At 47.1% G+C, this 19,333-nt stretch overlaps 1 protein-coding gene across 4 annotated transcripts in view; it reads right to left on the bottom strand.

Moving 5' to 3' along the window:
• Positions 1-19,333, bottom strand: part of LOC145352778 (spectrin beta chain, non-erythrocytic 1-like) — a 225,802-nt gene that overhangs the window by 133,177 nt on the left and 73,292 nt on the right. For all 4 annotated transcript variants that reach the window (XM_080203089.1, XM_080203087.1, XM_080203088.1 and 1 more), the window contains one exon: positions 2,326-2,477. In XM_080203089.1, the coding sequence (XP_080059215.1) occupies positions 2,326-2,477 (152 nt within the window). The remainder of the gene's footprint in view (positions 1-2,325; positions 2,478-19,333) is intronic.

A 19,333-nucleotide genomic window follows, 5' to 3' on the forward strand; every position in this document is an offset into this window, starting at 1 on the left:
TGATCTGAGTAGACATGTGTTCATGGTCTAAAACTGGCAATAATCAACACAGTTTGGAACTACATTGACAAACTCATTTAGAAAAACTGGTATGAGAAATACTAAAAGTTTATAATGGATGTTCTTGGGATGTCAGGAAGGTATATTTATGGAAGTGGCAGAATAGTTCATACCACGCCTGATCCCGAACCATTTTAGACGGACACTGGGTACCCTAGATGCCCTCAGTATTACCCTCCCGTCATGGGAGAAAAACTCAGAGTGAAAGCCTTAAAAGTAGGAAATGCTTCCTCAGCCTGCCACGCATGTACTCATTGCCATTTCCAAGCTGGTGTGTTACACGTATGCAATTGCTGCGGACACTTCATGAACCTCCTTTTAATCAGGCTGCCTCAATCCATTTAGGCGGCCCTAACTGAATTTAACCATCACAAGCTGGGTTTTCCCCGTTTCCGAAATGTTGACAATGAAAGGCCAGCTCAAAAAAGGTCAAGTGCATTTTTGCAGCACTCCTTGTGGGCCAAGAGGAAGCATGAGTATTTCAAGGAAGCCTTTCACCTCCCTAGCTCCCATCTGATTGTGACTTAGAATCATAGAATCCCTACAGTGCAGAAGGAGGCCATTTGGCCCATCGAGTTTACACTGACAATAATCCCATCCAGACCCAATCCTTGTAGCCCCACGTAATCCCCCTGAACTAAGGGGCAATCCCACCTAGACCTGTTCCCTGTAACCCCAAATATTTACCCCGCTATTACCCGTAACCTACACATCTTGGGACACTCAAGGACAATTTAGCATGGCTAATCCACCTAACCTGCTCATCTTTGGACACTAAGGGACAATTTAGGATGGCCAACCCACCTAACCCGCGTATCTTTGGAGTGTGGGAGGAAATTGGAGCAAACCCAAGCAGTCACAGGGAAAATGTGCAAACTCCACACAAACAGTGACCTGAGGCCGGAATTGAACCCGGGTCCCTGGCGCTATGAGGTAGCAGTGCTAACCACTGTGCCACCACACCAGCCCTTTTCTTGAGCACCTAAATGTCAACCTCCCTCCTCTCCAAACCTGAATTTTTTTAATCTCTCCTCACAAGGTTTGCTTCTCCACGCATTAGTGAGTCAATATGGCCAGTTGCTGGATGGAAAAGGCAGTGAAAAGGGAAATCTAAATTCGACAGGATCTCTGGACGTCTGGCCTAGTCAGATTTATCGCCTCACACCCATCTGCACTCCCTGCCTCCCTTTAAGCAGCCGGGTCAGGTCTTTCAGTCACAGGGTATTAGTTGTTATCCATAAAAATGATATGAAACGTCAGCTAGTACATGCAGAATAATTTTAGTGTAGGACCCCATAAAATTCCTCCAGAGAATTAAATAGGAAATTTTGAAATAGCACAGCCTTCATATTAAGTTTATTTATGAGTCACAAATAAGGCTTACATTAACACTGCAATGAAGTTACTGTGAAAATCCCCTAGCCTCCTCGGGGACACTGAGGGAGAGTTTAACATGGACGATGCACCTAACCAGCAGGTCTTTTAGACTGCTGGAGGAAACTGGAGACCCCGGAGGAAACGCAGACACAGGGAGAATGTGGAAACTTTGCACAGACAAGCTGGGAATCGAACCCGGGTCCCTGGCTCTGTGAGGCAGCAATGCTAACCAGCCTCCATTACAAAATAAGTGTTCTCCACAGGTAAATTTCACATCGGATCTGCGCACTTTTGAACTAGATAAAATCACAGAATCTTACAATGCAGGAGGCCATTTGGCCCATCGAGTCTGCACCGACAACATAGGTCTGCACCAGGCCCTATTTCCGTGACCCCAAGCATTTACCTGAGCCAGTCCTCCGACACTAAGGGGCAATTTAGCATGGCCAATCCATCTAACCAGCACACCTTTGGAGCGTGGGAGGAAACCGGAGCACCCGGAGGAAACCCACACAGACATGGGGAGAACATGCAAACTCCCGGAGGAAATGCACACAGACACAGGGAGAATGTGGAAACTTCGCACAGACACAGACCCAAGCTGGGAACTGAACCCGGGTCCCTGGCGCTGTGAGGCAGCAGTGCTAACCACTGTGCCACCGTTATGAAATAAGCGTTCGCCACAGATTAATTTCACACCAGATTTGTGCACTTTTTAAAACCAGTGCCGTATGTCTGCGTTTTCAGAAAGGTTCAGGGGAAACAGCACAGGGCGGGGGGGTGTTGCGGACGCTCTGGAACTGAATCGTTCGGATGTTAAAATCAACCGTCAGCACCCAGGACAGCTAAAACCGCCCACCGCAAATTCCAGCAGATGATGCAACTTACCAGGTGCTCCCCCGAGAGGATCTCCAGCAGCTTGATCAGCATTCGACCGTCGCGGAGGTCAGTGTACAGGTCGGTGATGCGGCAGGTCACGCGGGCCAGGTGAGAGTTCACCCATTTCGTAAAGGTCTTCTTCTGCACAACTTCCCGTTCGTCTGTAAAACAATCCATTCATTAATTCACGTTCTGCTGCCTGGAGCCTTCAACTGGTACCGGCTTGCTCGACTGAGCACTGACAGCACGAACAAATGTTTCGGATTCAACTCGTGCTCCTGCGTGGAGAGATGCTGGAAATATCCGCATCGCCTTTCCGCTGTGCCCTTGATCAGTTGGGATAATCAAGCGAGAGGTCGTCAGTAAGACCGTCTATTAACTCAGCGACTGCAACTTAATCTCAGTCTTGGTAACGTGATAGGTGTGAGGATGGGCTACATCTGGAGATGTAGGAGTGGTGGAACGAGTAACGTAGGGGGCGATTGTCCCATCTCAAGCTGCAACTTTTCTGGCGGGTTCGGTCGGGAGAACAGCATTGTCAGCCTTTTTCCCGGGATTTGCGCACACGCGCCAGGAACGCATGCACGTCTCCCAGAGAACGGAGTCCAGGCCACGCTGGAAATCGGCAGGAAGAGAGGTAAATCATTTGAATCTTTTTTTTTTAAAAACGTAGTTTAAATACGTTTTCAATGTGATTATTGGGAACTTGCCGGGCCCGGAAGAATCTCCCACCCCGTCATTCCGGCGGGGTTGAGAGTAGTTCCCGATATTTGGGGAGATAGCGGGAGACCCCGCCAGAGTGAAAGGGGGGCAATGGGGGCCCACCAGGGGTCGGGCGGTGAGGGGGTGGTGCCCCCTGTGCAGGAGCACCCTGGCAGTGCCAACCTGTGCCCCCGGCACTGCTCAAGGAGCAAAGTGCCCATCTCAAGGGCACCTTCGCACTGTGCATTGGGCAGTGCCAAGGGGGCAGGGCCTAGGGACAATCAGTGGGATGGGGGGTCCCACTGCCATTCTGAATTGGGATCGGTCCGGGCTGGAGGGTGAGCAGCGAGGGTGGGGGTAGGTGCTCTGCCAAGGGAGAGGTCTGCCTGTCCTGATAAACCTGTTGGGCTTTAACCTGGTGTTGAGAGACTTCTTACAGTGCAAACTGGTGCCAGTTTGTGTTTTTCAAACATTCATGGGACACGGGCGTCGCTGGCTGGCCAGCATTTATTACCCATCCCTAGTTGCCCGAGGGCAGCTGAGAGTCAACCACATCGCTGTGGCTCTGGAGTCATGTGTAGGCCAGACCAGGTAAGGACGGCAGATTTCCTTCCCTAAAAGGCATTAGTGAACCAGATGGATTTTTATGACAATCAACAATGGTTTCATGGTCATTAGTAGATTCTTAATTCCAGATTTGTTTTAATTGAATTCAGATTTCCACCATCTGCCGTGGCGGGATTCGAACCCAGCTCCCCAGAACATTCACTGAATTTATAGTCTAGCGATAATGCCACTAGGCCATCACCTCCCCAGTTGTCAATGATTCTTTAAATACTTGAGTTCCTGATCACAGCCTGTCGCCCATGGACTAAATGCTTCCCCACAGAGAAGGAGGGGGGACAAAATTAGATGCTGGGTAAGGCACTAGGCGAGCTCAAGAACCAGTCTCCTTTATGCCTCTTAGTCAGGTTAACCAGGGAAGCAATGGATATCTGTATTGATATTGTTAAGAATTCAGGACCTTACAAGTTGGCTGTGTTTGAAAATACCTCCTTTAACTCAAGGTGAAACAGATTTTTCTGGATAAGAACATAAGAAATAGGAGCAGGAGTAGGCCATCTAGCCCCTCGAGCCTACCCCGCCATTCAATGAGATCATGGCTGATCTGATAGTGGTTCAGTCCCACTTACCCGCCTGCTCCCCACAACCCTTAATTCCCTTATTGATCAGAAATCTGTCTACCTGTGACTTAAATATATTCAGCGAGGTAGCCTCCACCACTTCAATGGGCAGAGAATTCCAGAGATTCACTACCCTCTGAGAGAAGAAGTTCCTCCTCTAAACTGACTCCCCCTTATTTTGAGGCTGTGTCCTCTCATTCTTGTTTCCTTTCTAAGTGGAAAGAATCTCTCTGCCTCTTTCCTATCTAGCCCCTTCATTATCTTACATGTCTCTATAAGATCACCCCTCAGCCTTCTAAACTCCAATGACTACAGGTCCAATCTACTCAATCTCTCCACGTAAGCTAACCCCCTCATCTCCGGTATCAACCTGGTGAACCTTCTCTGCACTCCCTCCAAGGCCAATATATCCTTCCACAAATAAGGGGAGAAAAATTGCACACAGTATTCTAGTTGCAGCCTCACCAGTACCTTGTACAATTGCAGCAAGACCTCCCTGCTTTTATATTCATTTCTCCTCGCGATAAAGGCCAACATTCCATTCGCCTTCTTGATCACCAGCTGCACCTGCAGACTGAGTTTTTGCGATTCATGCACAAGGACCCCCAGGTCCCTCTGCACAGTAGCATGTTGTAATTTTTCACCATTTAAATAATAGTCCATTTTACTATTATTCCTTCCAAATTGAATAACCTCACACTTGCCAACGTTATACTCCAGATCCTCGCCCACTCACTCAGCCTATCCAAATCTCTCTGCAGACTTTCTGCGTCCTCCATGCAATTCGCTTTCCCACTCATCTTTGTGTCATCAGCAAACTTTGTTACCCTACACTTGGTCCCCTCCTCCAGATCTTCTATGTATACGGTAAGCATGGGTGGTGGTCATGATAAACCTCAGCCTGGGAGACAGGCCCATGTGATCTGGTCGTCATAGGAAAACAAGGAAAATCCGAGTGACAGCCGCCACACCTTGACACACTAAGAACATAAGAACATAAGAAATAGGAGCAGGAGTAGGCCATCTAGCCCTTCGAGCCTGCCCCGCCATTCAATAAGATCATGGCTGATCTGTCGTGGCTCAGTTCCACTTTCCCGCCCTCTCCCCATAACCCTTAATCCCCTCTCTTATCAAAAACCCATCAACCCGCGTCTTAAAAATATTTAGCGAGGCAGCCTCCACCACTTCAACGGGCAGAGAATTCCAGAGATTCACCACCCTTTGAGTGAAGAAGTTCCTCCTCAACTCCGTTCTAAACCGCCTCCCCTTTATCTTGAGGCTGTGCCCCCTAGTCCTACTGTCTTTTTTGAGCGGGAAGAGTCTCTCCACCTCTATCCTATCCATCCCATTCATCATCTTATACGTCTCAATGAGATCTCCCCTCATTCTTCTAAACTCTAACGAGTACAAGCCTAGTTTATTCAGCCTCTCCTCATAGCTCAATCCCCTCAACTCCGGTATCAGCCTAGTAAACCTCCTCTGCACTCCCTCCAGGGCCAAAATATCCTTGCGCAGGTGCGGCGCCCAAAACTGCACACAGTACTCCAGCTGCGGCCTCACCAATGCCCTATACAGCTGCAGCAAGACCTCCCTACTTTTATATTCAATCCCCCTCGCTATGAAGGCCAGCATCCCATTCGCCTTCCTGACCACCTGCTGCACCTGCAAGCTAGGTTTTTGCGACTCATGCACAAGAACCCCGAGGTCCCTCTGCACCGTCGCCTGCTGCAGTTTTTCGCCACTTAAGTAATAGTCCTTCCTACCATTCTTCCTACCAAAGTGGACCACCTCACACTTGCCAACATTAAATTCCATTTGCCATTTCCTGGCCCATTCGCCCAGCCTATCTAGATCCTTCTGCAGACTCTCCACACCCTCCGCACAATTTGCCGTTCCCCCAATCTTGGTGTCATCAGCGAGCTCAGCTGCTTTTGTAAGACACGGACAGAGAGGAGGAAATGAGGAAATTATCACTGTGTGGAAGCATCGGTAAGAAACGGTTCTTTTGTGTGAAGGAAGGCAGCCAAAGAGATGGAATTTCTGGAGGTTTAAGATACATAAATTGCTGAGATGGGCCTTGCTGGTGGACATCAGGTCTGCAAGACTCACGCTGAATGGACCAACTTTTGAAGGACACTGGAAGTTACAACTTGGCCATCAGGGAGAAATGGAATGCTGGGAAGATGGGCGGCACAGCGGTTAGCACAGCTACCTCACAGTGCCAGGGACCCGGGTTCAATTCCCGGCTTGGGTCACTGTGTGTGGAGTTTGTACGTTCTCCCTGCATCTGCGTGGGTTTCCCCCGGGTGCTCCGGTTTCCTCCCACACTCCAAAGATGGGCGGGTTAGGTGGATTGGCCGTGCTAAATTGATCCTAGTGTTGGGGGATTAGCAGTTTAAATCCAATGGGGTTATGGAATAGGGGATGGGTGGGATTGTGGTCGGTGCAGACTCGAGGGGCTGAATGGCCTCCTTCTGCACTGTGGAGATCCTATTATTCTGTGAAGGTAAGACTCCTCCTTGTAATGCTATACCTGCCATAAATGCAGTGTACAATGAAAGGTATTGTGAGACATATCAATTCAGTTAGTTAGATAATGTGAAAGTGCTTTTACTTTAGTTGGATGTATTAGTTACCTATTAAGCAATGCATGCTTCATACAAACACAGCAATTAGGTGCCAGAGTATGTCACATGAGCTCCGAGTCTGTTCCACCATTCAATAAGATCATGGTTGATTTGACTGGGGCTTCAACTCCCCATTCCAGTTTACACCCAATCACCTTTTATCCCCTTGCTTATCAAGAATCGATCTGGCTCGACCATATCTAAAGATTCTTTATCCAATGCGTCTTGAGAGAGAATTCCAAAGACTCTACACTCTATCTCCTCATTTCTGCCTTAAATGGGTGACCCCTTATTTTTAAACAGTGGCACCTCGTTCTAGATTTTCCCACATGGGACGGCACAGTAGCAAGCACTGCAACCTCACAGTGCCAGGGACCCAGGTTCAATTCCCAGCTTGGGTCACTCTCTCAGTGTAGTTCCCTCTGTGTCTGCGTGGGTTTCCTCTGGGTCTTCTGGTTTCCTCCCACACTCCAAAGACTGGTCGGGTAGTTTGGCCACGCTAAACTGTCCTTTAGTATCGGGGGGGTACTAGCGAGGTAAATACTTGGAGTTACTGAGATAGGGCCTGGGTGGAATCATTGTCGATGCAGACTCAATGGGCCAAATGGCCTCCTTGTGCACTCTATACTGCCATCAGAATTTTGAATGGACCTACCTTATGTTAAGTTGATCTTTCTCTATACCCTAGCTGTGACTGTAACATTACATTCTGTACCCTATCCTTTCTTTCTCCCCTATGTACTCTATGAATGGTATGCTTTGTCTGTAGAGTGCCCAAGAAACAATACTTTTCATTGCATCAGAATAAATTGCCCTTTAGTTTCGGGGGGGGGATTAGCAGGGTAAATATGCAGGCTTATGGAGATAGCGCCTGAGCGGGATTGTGATTGGTGCAGACTCGATGGGCCAAATGGCCTCCTTCTGCATTTGCGGATTCTATGTGTGTTAATTTTAGTTTATCTAGTAAAAGACTTAAAATGTAAAACCTTATCTAATCGGCAGGCTTCCGTCAGTGGCTGGGAAACCCCTTTTCCAAAAGTTACGGGTCTCTGCTGGGATTGGGACAATATTTATGTCGAAAAGCAAAGAAAGCTACAAAGAAGAATGGATTGCCAGCAAACTGTAATCCAAATAAACTTGTAATGGTTACATAATACTGCACTTTAGCTACAGCTCAACATCAGAGTCAGGTTTATTACCAATTTACCATTGAACACTGTGCCTGCCGGAAAGTGCTTCTAAAAATAAATAATTCAGTACATATTTCATCAATTATTCCTAGGAAGTGATAGCCCACGAGGCTGTGATGATTGTAGATAAGTCAAACCTCATAATAATTACTTCTTATTGTGATAGAGACTGGTGACTACTGCACCATCACATCTTGCATTTATTTAAGTTTTAGAAGGTTTTCAAAGAACCTTTGTTGACATCTATTGAGATTATTCTATGGTCATCCCTCTCCAGTTTTCTGGCCAACTTATTGATGGTATTTTATGTTCATGGGGTGGCACAGTGGTTGGCACTGCTGCCTCACAGCGCCAAAGACCTGGGTTCGATTTTGGCCTCGGGTCACTGTTTGTGTGGAGTTTGCACATTCTCCCCATGTCTGCGTGGGTTTCCTCTGGGTGCTCCAGTTTCCTCCCACAGCCCAAAGATGTGCAGGTTAGGTGGATTGGCCGTGCTAAATTGTCCCTTAGTGTCAGAGCAGGGTAAATGCATGGGGTTACGGGGATAGGGCCTGGGTGGGATTGTGTTCGGTGCAGGCTCGATGGGCCAAATGGCCTCCTTCTGCACTGTGTTCTATGATTCTAAGAACTAACGACTCCCTAACACGGAAAGAAAAGCACCAGCAAATCATCTTATTGTTCATTTGACATCCTCTGGGCAGGATTTTACAGCTTCACTCGGGCAAGACCAGAAATTCCCCCCACCCCGAGGTCTGTTGTCAAACCCTCACCCACTCTGATTCCGTGGCGGGCAAGGTGATAGATTTCTGGCCTCTATATCCAGAGTATTGTCCCCTAAAGCCTTCTGGAAAGTCCTGTGGTTGTGAAAGAGTCATAGCCATGGACCTGCAAAGCTTGCCTTTCTCAGGGTAAAATAGATCGACGCTATTTTACAATGGCAACGGTATCAGACTACGTAATGCATGATTCATCATTCTTTCATACCAATCGAGCACACATGATCAGACATGGGGAGTTGAGACCAGATTCAGCATGTTAATAACAATGAGACCCAAGTCGGGGAGAAGGTTCGGGACTGTGAACCTTTAACCATGTTCAGGCGTGAGTTGTCTCTGAAACTGACAGCCAAGTTCCGTACGCATGAGGATGGCCTCAACCGTGTTCTTGGGTTCATGTTACACTATGTGTAACCCCCACCATTTGGCCTGGGCTTGCAAAATCCTACTTAACTGTCCTGGTTTGAGACAATTCACGCCTCTTTAATCTGTGATTATCCCTCTCTCCACTCGCACTGTCTGTACCTGTAAAGACTTGATTGTCTGAAAAGCCTCACATTCCAACTATCATCTTACAGTTGAGTCTTTGTCTATGTATCCTGTGTTTGTGAAACCTACTTCTTCACTCACTTCAAGTTTTTAGGTGTCCAGATCACCAACCTGTCCTGATCCCACCATGCTGATCCTATAATTAAGAAAGCCCAACAATGCCTCCATTTTCTCAAAAGACTAAGGAAATTTGGCACTTAAGCTACTTTTACAGATGCACCATAGAAAGCATCCTTTCTGGTTGTATCACAGCTTGGTATGGGCTCCTGCTCTGCCCAAGCCCGCAAGGAACTACAAAAGGTCGTGAATGTAGCCCAGTCCATCACGCAAACCAGCCTCCCATCCATTGACTCTGTCTACACTTCCCTCAGCAAAGCAGCCAGCATAATCAACGACCCCACGCATCCCGGACACACTCTCTTCCGTCGGGAAAAATACAAATAAGTCTAAGGTCATGTACCAACCGACACAAGAACAGCTTCTTCCCAGCTGCCATTAGGCTTTTGAATGGACTTATCTTGCATTAAGTTGATTTTTCTCTACGCCCTAGCTATGACTCTAACGCTACATTCCGCACTTTCTTGTTTCCTTCTCTATGAATGGTATGCTTTTGTCTGTATAGCGCGCAAGAAACAATACTTTTCACTGTATGTTAATACATGTGACAACAATAAATCAAATCAAAATCAAACCTGATGAAGGAGCAGTGCTCCAAAAGCTCGTGATTCCAAATAAACCTGTTGGACTTTAACCTGGTGTTGTGAGACTTCTGACTATAGGAATATTAGAGCTAGCTTGCTGGTAATTGTGGGGTTGATTGCTCCTGGGATGTCTGCAATTGCCTGATTATTTGATAATTCTATGTGCTTCCTACTTCACTGTTTCCCTTCTGAAATCAATCGAAACAGCGTTGGCTGTGGCACAATCGCAGCTCGCTCACCTTCGAGTTCTGGGTTCCTGGTTCCATTGCAGGAACTTGAACACAAAATCAGAGCCTGCATACCACTGCAGTGCCAGGGGGACGCTGCACTGCCGACTGTGCCATCTTTTGGATGAATTGTTAAAACGTGGCCTCACCTGCCCTATGAGCTTGTTATGAATGGTTTAACAGACCTTCCAATTAACGTCCTAATTTGATGTCAATTATTAAATAGAAGTCATTGGTATATAAAGGAGCCACAGATGGCATTATTGGTTGACAGAGAATTGATTGTGGAGTTGGATTAAAGAAATGAAGGTATTCTGTAAGTAGAAGAATTAGTGTCTCCTTTACAGCAACCCAGAGGCTCAAACAGACATCATAAAATCCTACAGTGCAAAAGGAGGCCATTCGGCCCATCGAGTCTGCACTGACCACAATCCCACCCAGGTCATATCCCCATAACCCCATGCATTTACTCTTCTGACCCCACTGACACTAAGGGGAAATTTATCACAGCCAATTCACCTAACCCACACATCTTTGGACTGAGACAGGAAACCGGAGCACCGAGGAAACCCACACAGACACAGGGAGAATGCGCGAACCCTGCAGTGATAGTGACCCAAGCCGGGAATCGAATCTGGGTCCCTGGCACTGTGAGGCAGCAGTGCTAACCACTGTGCCACCATACTGATCGTAATGTCAAATGGCTCCATTTGAAAAAGAGCAGTGGACTTCTCCCCCTGGTATCCTGGCAGGAAACGCATTCACATCGGAGGATTCTCCAGTCCCCCTGGCACATTCCGGCCCGCCAGCGTGGGGTGACGTCAATGGGAAATTCCCATTGACAGCAGCGGGACTGGAGAATCCCCCCACTGGCAAACAACGCGCCACATCCTGCTAGCAGGAAACATGCAGCTCAGAGGCTGGAGAATCTCGCCCCAGATTTTTGACCATATGCTGTTAACTCCGTAACTAAGAGAGAGGAGAATGTGTAGCCTGAGGAAGGAATTAAAGATAGCCATTGTCCAATCCAAACACATTACAAAATAACACATCGTTGTGATGAACACATTGCCGAATATTTATCCTTTAACCAATGCCTGAAAAGCCAGATTATCTGGTCATTTATTTCACTGCTGTCTGTGGGACTTTGCGAGTTGATAGATTATTTTCCGACATCACAACAAAGGCTAAGGCCGGGATTTTCTGATGGTTCAGGCCAGTGGGATTTTCCCACTGTGAATGGAGAATTGTCACCAAAATCTCCATCTTCGCTGTAGTGGGGCGTGACACGACCAGACGGAGGGATCTGCGCCGAGGCCTGAGTTTTCCAGTCGGTTGTGCCCCGGCGATACTGCAAGCGAGGACAGAGAATTTGGCGCTCAGCCAAACCTCCATTCACTGCAGCGGGACTGGAAAATCCCATTGGCATGAACGGTGGAAATTTTAGCCTACATTTCGAGAGACATATTAGCAGTGGAGCACTTTGGAATATGTTGATGTCATGAAGGGAATTATGTGAGATGTGTTTTTCTTTCTTTAATTTTCTGAAATCTTGTTCACGACACTGCATTTTATACCCCCCCGTGTGGAGAAAGCACGGAAGGAGACTAGAAATGGTTTAATACCCGCAGCTGGGTAACTCGCATTTTAATAGTCTGTCTATTTGCAAATTGTTAGCTGACTGCATGAAAACAAACTGGGCAGCACGGTGGCACAGTGGTTAGCACTATTGCCTCACAACGCCAGGGACCCAGGTTCAATTCTTGGACTGGGTCACTGTGCGGAGTTTGCATGTTCTCCCTGTGTCTGTGTGGGTTTCCTCCCACAGTACACAAATGCTGGTTAGGTGCATTGGCCACGCTAAATTCTCCCTCAGTGTACCCAAACAGGCACTGGAGTGTGGCAACTAGGGGATTTTCGCAGTAACTGTAAGCCTACTTGTGACACTAATAAATAAATTATCAACCAAGATTTTGCCACTGCTAAGGCAGCTTTGACCCTCCCGAGAGGGTTAGTGGACATGACAGGATTTGGCGAATAGGCCCATATAATCACATCCACTACTTCAGGAGAAGCACGATGCCCCAATAAAGAAGCAGCTGAACATTTCTCCATTCCCTGGAGAAACAGGGAATCTAAATTTTGAATGAACGTAAAGTAAAAATATAAGCTGGGCTGTTCTTTTTGCCCTGCTTTTACTTCAGACAGCGAAACCCTTGTGAACCTCTGTCTCTGACTGAATAATTGGACAGTATCCACAGCCATTTCCTAAGATAACAACGGGTGATGAACGTCTCTTTGTTTTGTATCTCGCAATAAAATTATTTCCTTGAGGGAAGGAGGGACGTATTAATCCTTGCAAACACCGCCTATCTGTTGTCTTCACCACAATATGTGGTGAAGTGCTTTGTGCTCGGATAAACTTGTTATCTATTGGCAACATAACTTTTTCCGTAGACGTAACCATCATTTTTTTAAAATCGGCAATGGGGTGATTTGTCCTATTCAGCAGGAGGGATTTGTGGTCTTTCACAACCTGTGTCACCAGGGCAGCGAGAGGGGGCCATACCCACTTACACCCCCCATCAGACAGGAGTCACCCACTGGGTGTCAACATCAAATTCGGAGCTCTGTCCACCACATCCGAAAGGTCAGGGCTCACACCATTCATATTCAGACTCAGAAACAGAAACTTCACCAGTAAGCTGGAGACATACAGCTCTGAATCATTAGAGATTCTCAGTTGCTTTAAAAGTGGGCAGATGCAACAGATGACTGGCTGTCTGTGTGGAGTTTGCATGTTCTTCCCGTGTTTGCACGGGTTTCCTCCCATAGTCGAAAGATGTGAGGGTTAGGTAGATTGGCCGTGCTAAATTGCCAGTTAGTGTTCAAAGATGTGCAACTGAGATGGATTGGCCATGGTAAATTGCCCCTTAGTGCCCATAGATGTGTAGGTTAGATGGACTAGCTATGGTAAATTGCCCCTTAGTGTCCAGTGATGTGTAGGTTAGATTGATTGGCCAGGGTAAATTGCTCCTTAGTGTCCAAAGATGTGTAGGTTAGTGGATTGGCCAAGATAAGTCGTCTCTTAGTGTTCAAAGATGTGTATGTTAGATGGATTAGTCATGCTAAATTGCCTTTCAGTGTCCAAAGATGTGTAGGTTAGGTGGATTGGCCATGGTAAATGTGGGTCAGGGGAAAGGACCTGGTTGGGACGCTCTGTCGGGGAGTCAGTGTAACTTTAATGGGCCAAATGACCTCCTTCTGCACTATAGGGATTCGGTGACAATTCAGGGGATCTGCAGTGTTGTAGCTGAAGACTGGCCTTGTTTATAACAAGTGACTCTGGCCAATTCCCTGTTAACAGACTATTGTGTTATTTATTTATTAGTCACAAGTAGGCTTACATTAACTGTGAAAATGGTATACAGGGATGCCAGTTGAGTGACTTCCTCTGATGTATGAAGTCGGACAGTATTCTGTCCCCTGCTTCAGATCGTGTCTCAAACACAGTGCAGTTCGAACAAGGTGGAAATGTGACAGAGACACAATAAAGTCGCATGATGGAGATGCAGCAGCCGAGAGTGGACGAGGTACATGGAAAAACACTTACGGAGAAACCCATCCGACATCAAAATGTCTAAATAATCACCCTAATGGCAAACAAGGCAGCGACGGATGAGTTCAGTGAGCCTCGTTAGAGTCTGAATATTATTTTTCGGCCAATAACCTTTTTGGAACAGGCCTGCAATGATGGATTAGTGTGTTCAAACATGCTGAGTGAACTGAAGCACTATTGTGCAACCCAAAGGACATGCAGCAAACTAACAAAAAGGATGGAATTGGCACTGACACAAAATACTAAGAAATCTCACATAATCCTGGCCGTTGTGAACATAGTGAACCATTATTGATGGGCAACACGACAGCTCAGTGACTATCACTGTTTGCTGTGCAGATACGTGGATTTGGGTGGGTGTCTGTGGGAGTTTGCGCATTCTCCCCGTGCTTGCGTGGGTTTTCTCCGGGTGCTCCGGTTTCCTCCCAAAGATGTGCTCATAGGCTAATTGGTGAAACAAATTGTCCCTAAATTAGTCTCCCCTCAATCTGGTTTCCAATGTGGAGTGCCATTAGCGTAGACAAGGGTCATGGGTGGAAGAGGGGACTCACAATGTTGAAATGGCGGCGCGGGCTGGTTGGGCCGAAGGGCCTGTTTCCTGTGCTGTGTTGTTCTTTGTTATTATTCTGCTTAATAAATAAGAGGGTGTTTGTGTACAGACATCTCCCAGTAGCTGCTCCACAATTTACAATTGCTGCAACATTCTGGTTCACCAGTAAGCATTGCTTCATTCTGCCAGTGTTGTGGGTCTGGGTATGTGATAAGAGGCCTGGCTTAAATAAAAAGGTATATCCCTGCCCTCTGAAACACATATTAAAGTTTCATTACTCCCTCAGCTCAACCGTACAGTTGACCAAAATGCCCCAGGGGTGACAGTCCAGCCCCTAACTATCATTTCAAATACAGCTTTCCAAAACAAAAAGGATGTTCATTTTACTGATGCTTTCTGGTTTCTGTTATAATTAACTCCTAAAAGGCCTTTCCCACCCGTACATGGACCTAGACCTACAAGCAATGTAACCGTTCAAGGAGGAGGCTCACTACCACCTTCTCAAGGGCATTCAGGGATGGGCAACAAGTGTAGGCCTTGCCAGCGAGCCTCACATCCCAGGCAAGCGTGAAGAAAAACCAGTGTGGATTCTCTTCTTTGGGACAGAGTTTTATCCACCTCTGCTGGACCTATCCAAATCCTAACTTACTCTCCTGGGTTGGGGTTCATGCTTGAAGGATCCTGATGTAAATGCACAGTCATTGACTCATCGAATATACAATCCTTTCACTGCTGAAAGAAGCCATTTGGCCCATCGAGTCTCTACCAACAACAATCCCAGCCAGGCCCTATCCCTATCCCTGGGTGGCACAATGGTTAGCAGTGCTGCCTTACAGTGCTGGAGACCCAGATTTGACTCCCGGCTTGGGACACTGTCTGTATTGAGTTTGCACATTCTCCTCTCTGTCTGCGTGGGTTTCCTCCGGAGTGCTCCGGTTTCCTCCCACAGTCTGAATGATGTGCTGGTTAGGTGCATTGACCCAAACAGGCGCCGGAGTGTGGCGACTAGGGGAGTTTCACAGCAACTTCATTGCAGTGTTAATGTAAGCCTTACTTGTGACTAATAAAATAAACCGTAATTCGTAACCCCACGTATTCCCCCTGTTAGTCTGCCTGACACTTAAGGGGCAATTTAACACCATCAATCCACCTAACCAGCAGCTTATCCCACTGGCGTGGATGGCTGGAACACCCCGGCCTCTGAAATTTGTTCTCCTGATCCAAGACCGGGCAGAAAGAGCAATGTTGGAATCACTGTCTGGGATTTTCCAGCACCCTCCTTCCCCCCCATGGTCTGTTCGCCAGCGTCAGAGCTGGCTTGCCATTGGCAGTATCCTTCAGTCCCGCTGAAGTCAATAGCGTTTTGTACGGCTCGCCCATCCTGCTGACAGGGAATCCACTGGGGGGGAAGGGTTCTGATTTGGCGGAACTGGAAAATCTCACTATTGGAAAGGGCCGGAAAATCCATGAAACCATTGTCGAAAAAACCCATCTGGTTCACCAAGGAAATCTGCCGTCCTCATCTGGTCTGGCCTACATGTGTCTCCAGAGCAACAGCATTGTGGTGGACTCTCAACTACCCTCCATGGGCAACTAGGGATGGGCAATAAATGCTGGCCAGCCAGCGATGCCCATGTCCCATAAATGAACTGCAGCCCCACCACTGACTCTGTCTACACTTCCCGCTGCCTCAGAAAAGCAGACAGCATGATTTAGAACCCTACGCACCCCGGACATACTCTCGTGGCACAGTGGTTAGTACTGCTGCCTCACAGGGACCCGGGTTCGATTCCCAGCTTGGGTCACTATCTGTGCGGAGTCTGCACATCCTCCCCATGTCTGCTCCGGTTACCGCCCACATTGGTTAGGTGTAATGGCCATGCTAAATTCTCCCTCAGTGTACCAGAACAGGCGCCGGAGTGTGGCGACTGGGGCATTTTCACAGTAACTTCATTGCACTGTTAATATAAGCTGACTCGTGACTGATAAATAAATAAACTTCCATCTTCTTCTGTTGGGAAAAAGATACAAAAGTCTGACATCACGCACCAACCAACTCAAGAACAGCTTCTTCCCTGCTGCCATCTGACTTTTGAATGCACCTACCTCGCACTAAGTTGATCTTTCTCTATGCCCTGGCTATGACTGTAATACTACATTCTCTCCTTTCCTTCTCTATGAACAGTATGCTTTGTATAATGTGCAAGAAACAATACTTTTCACTGTATACTACAACATGTGACAATGATAAATCAAATCAAACAGCTATATCAGTGCCTCCATCACCTCTTATGCCAGTAACCCTCGTGCATGGGATGTGAGGGTCTCTGGCAATGCCAGCATTTGTTGCCCATCCTGAAATGCCCTTGAGAAGGTGGCGGTGAGCCTCCTTCTTGAACGGTTACATTCCTTGTAGGTCTAGGTCCAGGTCCATGTGTGGGTAGGAAGGGCCTTAACCTTTCACAAGCTAATTATAAGAGGTTAAGGGACAAAGGTCACGGTCTGGGAGCTGGCAGGATATGTGGGAAAACGTTCATCTCCCACAAGTATTGGGCTATTCTGACACGTCTCATTGTACCTGAGGCCTTTAAAGAAAATAGGGCACATCTTAAATTTGGGGGAATTACATTTCAAATGGCCAATTCAGAACAATATGGCTGCCACAATGAAGCTCAACAGAAGGTTGATACAGAATGAGAAAGTGCCTCCAGCATATTCTAATTCGTTCATCCATTATTAACCAATAATCCCTCCATCGGAGAAACAGCTGTCCCCCCATTTCCACGGTTACTCCTTTGATACCCATCCCATCTAATGATCACGTGAAAAGATCTTCCTGATATCAGTCTCAACCTTATCACTTTTAACTTTTGCCATTGTCCCAAGGACAGATTTTAATTTGAAATATTGTTCTGGGATGGATCATTTTAATGCATCATTTCCTGTCTTACACAACCTTTCAGGAGGATTTCTGTTATTGGTCACGGATAACGAATCATAGAATCCCTGAAGGAGACCATTTTGCCCATCAAGTCTGCACCTGTTAGAGCGACGTCCCTCTCTCCCCATTACCCCACACAGTTACCATGGATAGCCCATCTAATGTACACATCTTGGGACACTAACACTGGAATTTTCCCATCCTGCTCGCCACAGGAAACTGTGTGGGGGGGGGGGGGGTGGTGGTGGTGGTGGAGGACCATGGAAAGGTCTGTTGACCTGGGATGGGATTTTCAAGTACTGGGGCGAGTGCGGCCGGAAGATCCCACCCTAATGGAAAATTTATCATCAATCAACCTAACCTGCATATCTTTGGACTGTGGGTGGAAACCGGGGGAAACCCACGCAGACATAGGGAGAATGTGCAAACTCCACACAGTCAGTGATCCAAGCCGGGAATCGAACCCAGGACCCTGGCACTGTGAGGCAGCAATACTAATCACTGTGCCGCCCTTACGAAACTATGAGGAACTTTCCCGGAAATATTTTATATTTTATCATTCTCACAAATAACCAACAGTGACAATCTTCCCTACAGAAACAATTTCAATATTCAGTTCACAGGATCAGTATCACTGTTCCAGGATTTTAACATCTCCCCCCCACCTCTACATGATCAAAATTAATGGCCATGGTCTAGCCTTATCAGGACATTGTATAAAACTGGGATTAGTTCACCTCACTAAGACGGTTGCACAGTGGTTGGCATTGCTGCCTCACAGCGCCAGGGACCCGGGTTCAATTCTGGCCTTAGGTGATGGTCTGCGTGGAGTTTGCACGTTCTCTGCATGGGTTTCCTCCAGGTGTTCCCGTTTCCTTCCACAGTCCAAAGATGTGCAGGTTAGGTGGATTGGCCATGGTAAATGTGCGGAGATAGGGCAGGACTTGATAGGCTTCTTACGGCACTGTGGAGGTTCTATGCCACAGCGCAAAATGATTGCAGCTTCCTCCCTGACAAAAAAAAACTGGGCAATGAGAATCACAAACTTTAGTCAATAATTAAAAATTGCTGCGATTCAATCCTCCTTCTCCAGGGACTGTGCTCCAAGAGGAGATTGGCAACTATAGATTGCACCAGGATTGTGTTTGGCAAAGTGCTTCAGCTTTCTGCAGGATGACTAGACAGGAGACTCTCCCCCCTCTTTACCACCTGCCATCAGGAAGGATTTACAGGCGGATAAATCAATGTTATTACCACATTCTGTGGTCATCAATGGGGCTTAAACCCAGAGATAGGGACATTAACGCTGCACCACAAGACTTCCACAACCTATGATTCAATGTGATAATTCAATCTAAAGATCACCTTTAAAGGACCTATTGTTGTAAAAGATGTTTGGCAGTCATACCTTGCTAATAGCTTTTATTTATTTATTCATTTTTATGGGATGCGGGTGTCGCTGGCTGGGCCAGCATTTATTGCCCATCCCTAAATTCCCTCCATTTCAGAGGGCATTTGAGAGTCAACCACATTGCTGTAGGTCTGGAGTCACAAGTAGGCCAGACCAGGTAAGAACAGCAGATTTCCTTCCCTCAATCAGATGGGTTTTTATGACAATCAATGGTTTTATGGTCATCAATAGACTCCTAATTCCAGATTTTTATTGAATTCAAGTTTCATCATCTGCCACGATGGGATTTGAACCGGGTCCCCAGAGCATTACCCTGGGTCTCTAGATTGCTAGTCCAATGATATTTCCACTTTCTTTCAAATTTTAGTTTGTAATGGCACAGCGGCACAGTGGTTAGCACGGCTACCTCACAGCACCAGGGGCCTGGGTTTGATTCCGGCCTTGGCTGAATTTTCCTCTGAAGTTTCCTCCCACAGCCCAAAGACGTGGGTTAGGTTGACCGGTGTGCTAGTTTCAAGGGGATATAGTGGTATAAATGCG

Source organism: Carcharhinus amblyrhynchos, chromosome 14, assembly GCF_965287045.1.
Source record: "Carcharhinus amblyrhynchos chromosome 14, sCarAmb.v2.hapA, whole genome shotgun sequence".
NCBI lineage: Eukaryota > Metazoa > Chordata > Chondrichthyes > Carcharhiniformes > Carcharhinidae > Carcharhinus > Carcharhinus amblyrhynchos.